The 13985-nt window shown below is 36.9% G+C and overlaps 1 protein-coding gene across 1 annotated transcript in view; it reads left to right on the top strand.

The window, feature by feature from the left end:
- The window catches only part of LOC103055766 (protein eyes shut homolog), a 128026-nt gene that overhangs the window by 75539 nt on the left and 38502 nt on the right, over window positions 1-13985 (top strand). The window contains exon 6 of the mRNA XM_007434773.2: window positions 6756-6909. Within this exon, the coding sequence (XP_007434835.2) occupies window positions 6756-6909 (154 nt within the window). The remainder of the gene's footprint in view (window positions 1-6755; window positions 6910-13985) is intronic.

The raw sequence follows: 13985 nt of genomic DNA, 5'->3' as shown, positions 1-13985 counted from the left end.
TAAGAGATTAAAAAACAGAAACTTCCTCCTTGAATTCCTCCCGTACCTTTCAAATATATTTTAAAATGTTACTCTTTTCCAAAAAAGCTGGCAAATGTTTATACTGAAAGAATCAAAATAATAATAAATCACAGTGAAAGGATGTATGAGGGCAAGCAAACTGTATAAATGCTTGACAAAACTAGGTGGTTTTATAAACCTTTGGAAAAAGCAGTGATGCTGAAGCATTTTTAACCTCCCCTGGAGGGGGTTTCTGGAAAAAAAAATCCTTCCCCCATTCCATGTCACTGTGGTCAGTGGATTAGATGGAAACTGTGACCAAAAAGCCAAGTTATTTGCTCTTATAAAGACTGAGAGGTGCCATTGTTCTGGGACTATGTTATGTTGCAAATATAAATTTGGGACTCTGTTGAGTAAAAGACGTGCTTGGGAAATAGGTACAGGGGAAATTGAATGATTAGGAAATCAGCATTCTACCTTTTCCATTCAGTCTTCTTTGCAAAACACTGCTTTACAAGCAAGCTTTGCAATTGAATTTCAATGTATTGTCCTTATGTAGAAGCTTACCACTTGTGCATTAGACTTTATTGTGCATATTCATGTTGAAAAGAGGGAGATAGAGGTGTAGTCAGAAACCCAATGTTTGAAAAGATCTTCACCTCAAACATAGATAGAGCTATAACTGTTTTCTGCTTTTATGTTAAAGTCCTAGAAACAGGCCATATAATGTCAGAAAATTGCCAAGGAAAGCAGATAAAATTCCCCATTGTTTTTCCAGAGGAAAAACAATGAAACCCAAGTATGTAAGCCTTCTTTTAGGTGTAAGTCATCAACACTTAGAATGTATGGTCTTTGTAGTTCAATGAGCACCTCATAACCCTAGGAAAGGACACTGCATATTTCTAAGGGACACTGTCTTAGATGAAGGGACATATCTGAAACATTCTAACTAATCAAATCAAATCAAATCTTTATTGTGGTCATAGACCAGTATAATTTCTAAATAAATATAATCAGCTTAAAATGTGCTGCTTTGGGGACACTAAAACAATAAGTCCACAAAACTAAAACCGCCCATCGCTCTGCAGTGAGATGGGTGTGACAAATTTGAAATATAAATAAATAAATAAATAAATAAATAAATAAATAAATAAATAAAGTACAATGATCTCTGAAAGCCATTTGTGCCATGTTAATCAAACATTGCTTCCCAAGTACTGAATCCCAAAGAAATAATTAATGTATTCAGCACATTATTCATCATATTCAGTTTGTTAGAATGATACCAATGCTATGAAGACATCTCTAACCGGTAAGATGGAAGAGGAAAACAACCTGCAGCTCTCTTTTGTCCATAAGTTTCAAATCACTGGTTTCAAGTATACAAAACAGACAACAGGCTCTATTTTCAAAGTGTCTCTACACCCCCTATGATTGTAATGTGCCCACTCACTGTACAGGCAATGTGTATCATTGCTGATAAATTTTCCTGCTGTATTTCTTTGAACTTGCTGCTCAGATACAGTGGGCTGACAGCAAAAGTTCAAAGTCGCTTCCATATTCATTCACTGGCAGTAATTAGTCACTTTTCTGTGACAAAAGGCTGCTAACAAACCCTGCAGGAATTGCATAGAAAGGTAACATTTTAGCACTGATTATGCAATTTACAGAATCTATTTCATGCTATGTTATTTGGAATTTTGAAGTCATCACAAAATGCTGCTGAACTCCAGAGATCTCAGACTTTCTATGTCTTTGCAAGTTTTATATATGAAAAAGGACAAGCAGCTGGCAAAAATTCTACCCAGTACCCTTCCTTAATCTTCCCAACTTGTTCATTGAAGTAAACAGAGTCTATTCGAGTGGGTGGGTATATTAAATCAGATGATGATGGATGGATGGATGGATGGATGGATGGATGGATGGATGGATGGATGGATGGATGGATGGATGGATATGATATGATAGATGACAGATGACAGATGACAGATGACAGATGACAGATGATAGATAGATAGATAGATAGATAGATAGATAGATAGATAGATAGATAGATAGATAGATAGATCTGGCCAGCTATTACCACCCAACATTAGGCTCGTCTAAGACTCACTGCTAAGTATGTCAGAACCTAAAATAGATGTCATTTTCAAGATATTTTCTACAACACTACTTGGATTTGTTTTCAGAAAATGGTTAGCCTGTTCCAGGGATGACCCACACAAAACTGCATTCCATGCTATGGACAGATTATTTGCTTTTCCATTCTAGGATATACAGTGTTCACAGCTTCAGCAAGTGAAAGCATCTAGCTGGCCTTGTTTGGGCATGGAATCTGAGCAGATCACATGGATTATCCATTTAACACATGGATAAGAGTCTACCAGGGAATAGCAGGATGGTATTCTTTCAAGAAAACTGCATGGTTATGTTCAGGTAGTAATCACCAGGAGTCACGCTCAACTTGAAGACTTTATTTTTACTGTTCATGCTACTATTTTCAGAATTCTTTTTGAAAACTTTGGTGGGTCAAAAGAAAACTTTATTTCAACCATAATAATGAGTAAAGAGCAGGAACATAACAAACTGCTTCCTATGCTACTTGGCTCAAGCTGCTTGTATTTAATCAGCAAGATATTCAGTTGTAGAAAGTAATCTTTTATTCACCCCATTTCCAAATCAAGACAAATACATGAAGTTTTAGACAAAGAAGCAGAAAATTCAAAGAATCAACCCAAGGCTACTGCCATTCTACCTGAAATTGGCAGAGGAGAGGCAGACAAAGTGAGAACTGGTGTGCCATGTGGCATGCCACAAAAATTTTGGATGCTAACATTTCTGGACTCTTCCTATCCCAAAGGACGCTAAATGCATGCATCCATTCATTACAAAGGCCAATGTAATTCTAAATTACATACAATGATCTAAATGGCATACAATGTCCCCAAACCCTCTTGAAACTTCTCCGCTCTATTTTTATTTAGCATGAAGATGAAGCCAACTCCATTTTTGACAAATGTATAGTCACTGTGGCCTTTGTCGAAAAACAAAACAAAACAAAAGAGTTACGCAACAATTATATCATTACCACTTCAATACTCAGTTTATGGGGAAGTACAGAAGGGAGAGCGGCAGGTGCAGCAAGAATACAGCTGCCAGATGGCTGCTAGATGAATTTGTTAAGGAAAATAAACAATGCCTGACAACTTTCCTACAGTTCTAATACTGGACAGGCCAATTGGGAAGCAGACTTCAACCCTGCAACAGCTGAAATACCCAGCTGTCCAATACAAAAAATACTACCTGGGCAGGATAACCCTTCCCTTGTATCAACTAATCTAACATTTTGATTGCAGGTTCTACTTTGCAGATAATTGAATTAAGCATTTTCCCAAGAGTGTACACATCAGAATCCCTCACCCCTGATCTCAGAGAAAGGATGGTGTTCCTCTCTAGTACTTCGTATTGAATAAACCTTGCTTAACCTGATAACAAAGCGGGGGTGGAGGGCAGAGGTTAGCATGTCTCCGTCCAAGCCAACAGATGGCTTTGAATTGGATTTAATAGCTCCCCTGAGTTTAAGAAACTACATGATTTCTTTTGTGCCTGTTTATGCTTTAAAGGTTTTTGTGTGTGTATGTGTGTGCACACGTGCACCTTAGAGTCAGTGTTGACTCCTGGCAACTGCCTGGATAAGTCCTTGCAATTTTCTTAGGAAGATTTTTTGGAAGTGATTTGCCATTGCCTCATTCCTGGGGCTGAATGAGTGTGACTGGCCCAAGGTCACCCGGCTGGCTTTGTGCCTAAGCGAGACTAGAACTTACAGTCTCTCAGTTTCTAACCTGATGCCTTCACTACTATACCAAACTGGCTCTCTACTTTAAGATATAATAGCTTAATAGCATGATAATAGTTTCTTAAGAAAAAGAAGAAAAACCAGTGACAAGCTCCACAGAGTTCTGAATACTATTACTCTACTATTACCAAACATTCCCTTTGATTAGTCTGTTACTCTCTGCTTTCCTCTAAGAGAAAGGTATTTGTCTTAGATATTTTGATAGTTGATAATTACCTTTATGATTCCACAAATGCAGCCCTGGTCCAGAATTGCAAAAGCCACAGTTGCTATTATTTCTGACAATTTAAAATTTATTGCTCTTATTATCTAATGCAAATGTGCACACACGCACACATATAGATGTACATTACAATTTCACACACACATCTCATAAGACTTGAAGAACAGCTTGGATAACAAGTCTCTTCTAGGGTGTAATTTTCTTTTGAAACTGTTCCTATTGTTAAAATACATATTAATACTTTATAAAATTGTAAGATACAGGCAAAAAAATAAAAGTAGCCATCTCTGCCTTCAATGATATTAAACTAAACAAGTTACACTGAGTAATTTTAATCCTTTCTTTGGATTAAAATGGGTTTTATATCATTCAATTAATAAATTATAAGTTGTTCTTTTTCTCTGATTCTTTTTCTTTTTTCATGCTCCCCAAACGCATACTTTCATGTTACTTTCAGCCTTTCAGCAAGATGCCAAATTTTGCTCAACCTTAGTAAAGATTACTAGTGTTTTGCTTTCTTTGTATTTGTTTCTTTTTAACACTTTTAGCAGCCTGATTCAAAGTTCCCTTCCTTCAGGCCAAATTCTCAGTGGAATAAACAAAACAAAAAAAAAAAGCCTTCTCTGAGGTCCATCTTCTGACAGCTATTTTTAAAAAGTCAGGCATCCTAAAGACAAATGTGAAGACAACATCAGAAGAGGTACAAAAGTGCCCATTTCATGCTGAAGTTAGATTTTGAGCAACTGGCTTCTGGGGCTTTGCCAAACATGTATCATCCATATATAGAGAGACAGCGGTAGTGATAGATGTAGCAGTGCCAAGTGATAGCAACATCAGGAAGAAGGAGCACGAGAAGCTGGAGAAGTACCAGAGCCTGAAGGAGGAATTAGAAAGGATGTGGAAAGTCAAGGCCAAAGTGGTCCCAGTGGTGGTGGGAGCACTCAGGGCTGTGACTTCTAAGCTGGGAGAGTGGCTCCAACAGATCCCAGGAACAACATCCGAGCTCTCTGTCCAGAAGAGTGCAGTGCCAGGAACAGCTGAGATACTGTGCAGAACCTTCAAACTCCCAGGCCTCTGGTAGAGGACCCGAGATTGAGGAAGACACGTACCACCCATAGGGGGAGAGGGGAATTTTTTATGTATACACACACATACATATACATACATACATGCATACATACATACATCACCTTTTTAGTGTGATACCAACACATCCTTCTTACAAAAAGATCTTGACATTCATGTCTGATTAAAAACAAGTGATAGGAAGAACAATGAGTTCTTCCTGCTCATATATAGCTTTGCAGAATCTATTTTTTTTTTTTTTTTTGCATTATTTGTACATTTGACCGAGTCAAACTTTCTCCCTTTTTTTCCTGAAATATATGTATCTAGAACATATCTGAACTACTTATTAGACATGGCTCTCAGAGAAAATTATAAATCAGGCTATCAAAATACAATAAACCCCAAAATCTAACCAAGGTAAATTATAGGAAGTAATTTTAATTCCCAGCATAACAAAAATACAAACAAAATATCAGAAACCACATGGGAAATAAAGATGGTACCAGACAAATTCTGGGGATGGCATTTTTTTAATTATGATATACCTACTGGAAAGTCCCAAAATATGCACACTATGTATTAATAAGAGTTTTTATAAGAAACTCTTTTTTTCTGTGATCTGTCATTTTGCTCTCCAAATATTGAGGGAAAAAATGTGAAATTTTGCTACATACATCAACAAGAGAGTTATGTAAAGATACTGAAATTAAATTTGAATTTAAGTCAATGCTTTCCCACAGTGAGGTGCCATTTCCAAACATCTGTACATCATATAACCTAGAGTAAATTCTTATGCCTGACATTTGCTTCAAAAATTTCTCAGAGTAGATGAATGGATTTGGAATAAGAGAATGTAAAGTTCACAATATACAAATGTAAATCACAGCACAGCAATGCAATTTGTGTTGAAAATTCTGTAATCCTAAGTGATTTCAAAATGGAAAGCAGAGTTGGATCTGGTCAGTTCATAGAAGGGAGACTTCCAGGACATATTAGGCAATAGCTTGAGAAGTTGAGGGTGGGGGAAACATTGAAACCAATGCCAAACCATTTCTATATTGTTGCCAAGAAAATTCATACCATCAGGAGTTGAATTTAATTAGAGGGATGTTTTAGCCCAACTAGCCAACCTTGGCTGATATTGAAAATGTTAAACAGGGTTGAAATAGTTAATACTTGACTGGGAGACCATCGGCAACATAAGAACTATAGACTATTCTGGTAAATTTAAAAAAAAAAATCCTGGAATACAGTAACATCAAACCATTTTAATAAGATTGCCAAGATAACAGCATGGATGCATCCATGAAATTTCCAGGAGTCAAACTCAGCTCAAGGCAAAAGTTTTACCTTTAAGCCTGCATGCTCAGAATGAAATCCTAGTCTATCTCCTGGAACTTAATCCCTTGAAAGTATATTTAGGATTTTGGCCTAAATCATTTTACAGTGAGCTGCTATCACATTATGTCAGTAAATCTATGTAATAAATTTAGGCACACATGATGTTTATTAACTCTATATAAACATCATAGTTCAATTAACCTGTGCTCCTTCTTTGAACTGTAATGTCAGACATGTTATTTAGCCAAACCATTTCCTTCTTTTTAGTGCCTCTGTGCTCCTGGATGGACCGGACAATTTTGCCAGTTTGTAGAAAATTCCTGCTTAATTTATCCAGCCAGTTGCCACCCTGGAGCTACCTGTACTGATATAAGCCAGTCGAAATTACAAACTAAGTGCTTGTGTCTATCTGGTTTCACAGGTAAGAAAGATTTAAGATATCACCCCCCCGGGGGGGGAAGTACTTTAGTGCTTAGAGATATTATGTGTTACATTTACTTCGAATCAGGAATAAATATACATTTGGGGGAAGCACCTGAATGTGTACAAAATGCTATTTTAGTGTAAAAAGCTGGAAGACATTCTTAAATCCTATTGTTTCAGTGAGCTCAAGCTGAAGGGGCAGAAAGCATGTATCTTGCTTTTTGCATAGAAAGCTGATAATAATAAACTGCTGAATGATAAAGTATATGTCAGACTTCCTTCATGATTAATAATACCATTTTATATTATGCCATCCCTTCAAGGTTACTCAGTCCATATGTGTGCTGTACATTAATGACAGTAATTCAATTTGGGCAGTTAAGTGCAGGATCAAAAAACCCTATAATTATAGGAGACTTTAAAAGGTAATCTATTCCATCTGCTTGCTTTTGGACAAAGATAATTGTACCTACAATTATCTCTTTTGTCTTTTGTCAATTGTCTCTTAGATGTCATCAGTAACGTATATGCAAGAAAGGGGACACCCTTGCCACAGGACAAATTAGATGCTATTTCCCCTTTCCTTATTTACCACAGTTAACTTTCTTACACACACTGAGCACCTTTGGTAAGAAGAATGTGCACATTTCGATAGTGTTTGTTTAACAGATTACATTTATAACAATGTATCTCTCTTACCGTGTCTTATAGCTACTTAAAGCTACTTCTTAAAATGAAGCTGGAGAATTAACTTGTACTCTGCATTTTGTTTTTATATTATTAGTCTTTCTGAATTATGGAATATGACTTATAAATATAATTTATGCACTAAGTTGTATATTAGATGTCCTGTCAGTTGCACATAGACACATATCAGTTACACATAGATACCTCCAATCCAGCTAAGTATGCAGTTGGCCTGAAGACTGAAATCCTTTGCACCATTGTGTGGTAATGTGCCCCATTAAACTCCAGAGCTATAAATAAGATGTTTATGTCAAGTTCCATCTGTGCTTGTACTCCACCTCACATTTCTTGAGTTAATCTGTCTTCCATTACATGAAGAACCATTCATATTCTATTCTGTTGTTTACACTATCAGTCCTCCAGTGAACTATAGCACATGGAAACCAAAGAATGATTTAGATAATTGATAGCAGGCAGCATCCCTGACTTATTCATGGTTCTATCATCACACTAGCCTGCCTTCCCTGCTAGAAATCTAGGACATTGAATCAATTTTAATTACTGCAAGCTGATACTGGCCATCTCTCTGTATTTTTAATGAGTGTTAATATTAAAACTTTGGGGATCTTACCATAGCCACATTGGTACAATCAATAGAACAGAACAGAATAGAATAAAACAGAACAGAGTATATTCTATGGCAGAGCAAGACCGCAACTGGATTTCCAACCTTAAGATAGACTGTCCCAGTGGGACTGCCCCAATTTTCTTTCCGGTTTTTAAAGTTTTATAACATGAAAGTTATGAGTGAGGGGGGAAAAAAGCATAAGAGTGAGAGAGAAAGGAAAAGGAAGAAGAGACTGAGAAAATGTGTGCTATGTGATACAGGCTGTGATTTGAATGAATCTCAAGGCTGAAAAGATTATAAACCACTACATCAGACCTTATAAGGAATCAAAGAGTAAAATGGGTGAACATGATTCAAGCTTCAATCTTTTACTAAATTAATTAGCAGTAAGCCTAATTTAACTAAATGAGATTTACTTTTAAATAGACCTGTAGTACTGAATTTTAAAGCTATAATTCTGTGCATCCAATATGATGGGATCTGAACAAACTGAATAGGAAAGATAATACTGCACACTATATCTGTCTGTCTGTCGTCTGTCTATCTAAATTCTATTTATATGTAAACTTTCATTTCAGAGGATGATGACTAGGTAAGCTTTATTTTCAAGAGATAAAAACTCACAGTTGGTATTGTAAATTGATAGTATTCCATTCCAAGTTAGTTGCTCGAGAATTATTAATCTTTTAACAGACCTCCCAACTTAATTGGGGTTACAGAAATGAATGTGCAAGGCACAGGTTGGGGAGGATTCTTTTGAAATAAAAATAAATAGGGGTGCTAAGAGAAGAAACAGAATCAACATCAGGATTATAATGATTTTCCATCCAGTCTCATCATATCTGAGGCTTAGATAATCCCCGAATGTGGAATTTTTGTGTCACCCTTACCAGGTAGACCAGACAGGAGACATGACCTGATGATCTAATTCTACTTTATTGTAAAACTATTTTAACAGAATCTTGCAAGTCTGAAATAACAGTTCTCCTGCCACCACCTTTATAGCCCAAGCATTTAGGGAAGGTCCCTTCTAAGCCTCTTGTTCCACCCACTATGCAGCTGTGGGCTATGTTCTCTCTTATCTGACCGTTCCCTAGACAACATCTCTTTGCCCCTTCTCTCAAGGTCATTCCCACATACCATTACATCTTAGGAGTGAAGTGAGGTGGAATAGTCCAAGATACTGCATAAAAGGTCTAAATGCTTTATTGAAATGCCTGTCTCTAACTCTTTCTCTCTTGGCTATGAATTTATAAGTCACTCAAGTTTATTTGGTTGTGATAAATCATAAATCATATAGTATTGTTAAATGGCTTTATTTCAAAATAGGTCATGTGTCCAATGAAGTACTATAAGGATCAATGTTAATCCAAATGTTACTTGACATCTTTATTAATGAACTGGAAGCCTGCCTAAGCAATACATTATTCGCATGCAAGTTTTTGCACCAAAATGGAGGTGTGGTGGTGGGGGGGGTGTTGCTCCCTGAACATGTCTTATATATAATCTAGAGATATGAACCATTATACCAAGTGCTTTTAAAATTATAAGACATAAGCATAAGAGTTTGCATAACCTCTCACCGGTAATATGAAGTATGAAAACTTAATTTAAACAGCAATTATGAGCTGGCGTTAATCTAAGAAGTGTGTCCTCTGCTCCCTAGAATATGATGATTATGACCATGCAATCTAGAATGTCAATTATATCCATTGAACAGGAGATTCAATGGCTGGGGGGATTCTGGATTTTGTACTCTGAGTTTTGTGTGTGTGAGCGTGCATGAAAGAGGGAAAGAGGAAAAGAAGAGGAACTTAAAAAAAAGGAACTTATGCATTAAAGAAATAATATGAACTGTTTGCTTATATTGTGAAGATGTTACCCGATTATCTTTTTTTTTTTTTGAACCATTATGTAATTAAATGAGTTGTTGTACCCTTTTACCTTTCCTAGAATGGTGGGCATGATTTCTACTTGATAAGTGCCTATTTTTACCTTCATTTTATTTACCCATAATGTCCTGGATTTAAGATCCATCAAAGGTGAATATGAAGGCTCTTCTGGGGCTCACTTTATTTTCTCTATTGCCATTCATTTCATTGTTTGTTCGCAGGTATCCCATTAATATTACTCACCTCAGTCCTTTCTTGACCAAAAATGTAAGAAACTACAAAAAGAGTAACAATCTAAATCTGATTTCTACAAATGAATAATGAAATTAATTGGGGTCTTTAATAAAAATGGAGTATTGTTAACTCAGCACAAAAATCCCATATGTAATGTAAAAATAATATTCTATGTAATATTAATATAGCACCTACTAAATATTTGTCTAATTCCCAATAGGCTTGTAAGGCCAATTTCTCATCAAAGATATCAGATATGCGATATAAAGAATGGATAATTTTTCCTTTAAAACCTTGTCCAGCTAAGTGCCAGTACCTAAGATGATTTTGACTGGTCTTGAAATATGAAGTAGGGTTAGATGTGGTTAGGACTTAGATGGGAAATGACCATGGGAAATAAGGGCAGTGAACTACACTTAAAACCATCCATGAAGAGAGCATATTTTATTTATTTATTTATTTATTTATTTATTTATTCATTCATTCATTCATTCATTCATTCATTTGTTTATTTATTATTAAATTTGTATGCTGCCCATCTACCCCCAACAGGTGACTCTGGACAGCTCACAGTTAAAATCAAAAACCCCATCAACAATTAAAAATACCCCATAAACAATGAAATAAATTAATCCATTAAAAATCAAGTACAAAAAACAAACCCTGTACATAAATACTAAAAACATTCAAGATGATGGGGGGGCAAGGTCAATCACCCCACAAGCCACCTCCACTGGTGTGAGCCCCCATCCGGCCCCCAGGCCTTCTGGCATAGCCAGGATTTCACCCCTTTCCTGAAGGCCATGAGAGTGAGGGCACACTGCACCTCAGGAGGTAGGTTGTTCCACAAAGCGGGGGCCACAGCAGAAAAGGCCCTCTGTCTAGACCCCACCAGTCAAAATTCCTTCACTGGTGGGGTCTGCAACATGCCCCTTCTGCTGAACCGAGTGGGATGGGCTGAAGTAACTGGGACAAGACGGCTCCTCAGATAACCTGGTCCTGTGCCGTGAAGGTGATGACCAACACATTGAATTGGACCCGGTAGCAAACTGGCAACCAATGCAGCTCGCATAGCAGCAGTGTTATATGTGCTATCCTAGGGGCATGCAGAACTGTCCACGCCGCCGCATTCTGCACAAGCTGTAGCTTCCAGATACTCTTCAAGGGTAGCCCAATGTAGAACATGTTACAGTAATCCAACCGGGAGGTGACCAGGGCATAAGTGACCGTGCGGAGGGCCTCCTGATCCAGGAAGGGACGTAACTGCCGCACAACACAAAGTTGTGCAAAGGCCCTCCTAGACATGACTGCCACCTGCTCTTCGAACAGGAGTTGTGAGTCCAGGAGGACCGCCAGATTATGCACTGGGTCTATCTGGGGTACCAAAGATGATAAACTCCTAGATCTTGAGGCTCCCCGTACCTTCAGCCATTCCATCTTGCCAGGGTTCAGTTGAAGCCTGTTGTCCCCCATCCAGGTCCCTACAGCCTCCAGGCACCACAAAAGGGGAGTTACAGCATCACTTAGGGCACCTGGGATGGAGATGTATAATTGGGTATCATCAGCATACTGATGATACCTCATTCCATGGTGCTGGATGATCTCACCCAACAGTTTCATGTAGATGTTAATGCCAAGAAAATATTATTGCTAAGAAAACTGCCTGGCTGAGTTCAAGCTCTTGGGCATGCAATTACTATGTATTTCTCACAGTTGTTGTTTTGGCTAATTTGATCATCTATATGAAATCTATTAAATGTCTTAAATTATTGTGTAAAATCATTGTATGATAGGGACTAAATAGTACATTTCAAATTTAGATCATTTTTCCTACTTTGTATCATCCACTTTATTACTGAAATCAAGAGAACAATGCTTTTCTTTAATATACTCACTTGGATTAAGTTGTACTATTTATCTGAAGTAGAAAACCCAAGGAAAAATAGAGATTTTATCTGAGGCAAATTATAGTCTGTTCACATCCAGTGCTGAATTGTAAATCAGCCTATTTTGATTGTAGACTAACTTCTGCATTCTTTCAGTTTGTACATATGTCTTTTCTTTTTTTAATTGTTCAACATCTCCCTTCTTGAATGTACACAACCACTAAGAGTTTTGTTATTCTTATTGTGGGAGTGGGGGATGCCACAGCTGACCCTATCCCCACCCCCCAATATTTATGTAGACAGCATGCAGACTGAGTTTAAACTAGACCCTCCCCCCCTCGCACACACACACACACACATACACACATACAGAGAGCACAATTCCTGTTCTCAAAAGGTTGGTGGCTTCATAAAGAGCTATGTGAACTCAAGCCTTAAGGACAGAGCTGTCAAAAGTACAGAGGGGGTTGTGAGTGGAATGGCTTCATTAATTACCTGGAAAAAAGGATAGAAAAGGTTGAGTCTATGCATGAAAACATAAACCAGCATTTTGAGAGCAGAGAAACTAAGAGGAGACAGTGACCATGTTGTTCATCAACTCTGTGGATGTTTAATAGCTAAGGGACAGTCCACACAGGCAATATACATTATTTTAGTATTTTACAAATAGTGGCATACAGTATATTATTAAATGTGGCAAATAGGAGGTCCATCAGTTCAGCCAAAATGTTTAAGCACTGAACAGATCTGACGCTGCTTAGTTATTTGAGATCAGCCAAAGTTGATCAGCTAGTGTCTTTTTCTCTACAGTATAAATTTGCTGATTCTCAAGTTACAAAAACAAACAAAATGATATATGGATAACTTGAATTTCCTCTTTCTTTCTTGGGCTAGCCACATAATATTACACTTATATAAAGTCACCTTGTCACAACATTCCAATAAGCATTGACTCCAAAGTAGATGGTGATTTGCTGAAACATTAATTTAGGGCAACAGACAAAGACCCATGCTTTTGTTCTTTTTTTCCTTAAAGAAAATTAAATAAAAATGAGGTACATTATTGATATTATTATCATTGATATTAAAATGTTTTGGTTCCTTCTTTTGTACAAAATTATCATTGAGCCTCAAGTATATATCCAGATTGATGAATTTAAACAGGACAATGTTATGTTGTCAGTAATAAGATTATTTTAATTAAAGGATTTTTCCACCTTTAAATCAAGTGTCTTCATAATCAATTCCTGCCAATATGATCACTCTACATGCAAGAAGAGACAGTAATTAATTAAAAGAAGCTCCTTCAAGGACAATTGGTTGGCTATGCACTACTTTAAAAAGAGCTGACAGGCTAATTTTTCCCCCTCTTTTCCTTTTCTCAATGTCATAAAATGGCATGTATTAAATGCAGTCCATCACTACTATAGACAATAAATGGCAAAATCAAGTAACTCACACATCAGATGAGGTAATGAAGAACAAATAAAGCCTACTTGGAACTGAGAAATGCATTCTTTTCTGAGTTTCTGGTTTACTTACAATGTGTTTGCTATGACAGTCAAAAAAAAAAAAGATTAGACAAGTGCACTGGGCAAGAAAATGAACTGTTTCTGGTAACATGTTAGCGGAGGAAATTCTCTCAAGGCATTATTGTACGAACTGCAATTATCAGGTAATGGCTGGATTCATATATCACATCAAGATATAGATAGATAGATAGATAGATAGATAGATAGATAGATAG

The sequence above is a fragment of the Python bivittatus genome, unplaced genomic scaffold, assembly GCF_059951505.1.
Source record: "Python bivittatus isolate LINGU-HERP-01145 unplaced genomic scaffold, Pbiv_v1 ctg000020_np1212, whole genome shotgun sequence".
Taxonomy (NCBI): Eukaryota; Metazoa; Chordata; class Lepidosauria; order Squamata; family Pythonidae; genus Python; species Python bivittatus.
This window is presented reverse-complemented; position numbering and strand designations above follow the sequence as displayed.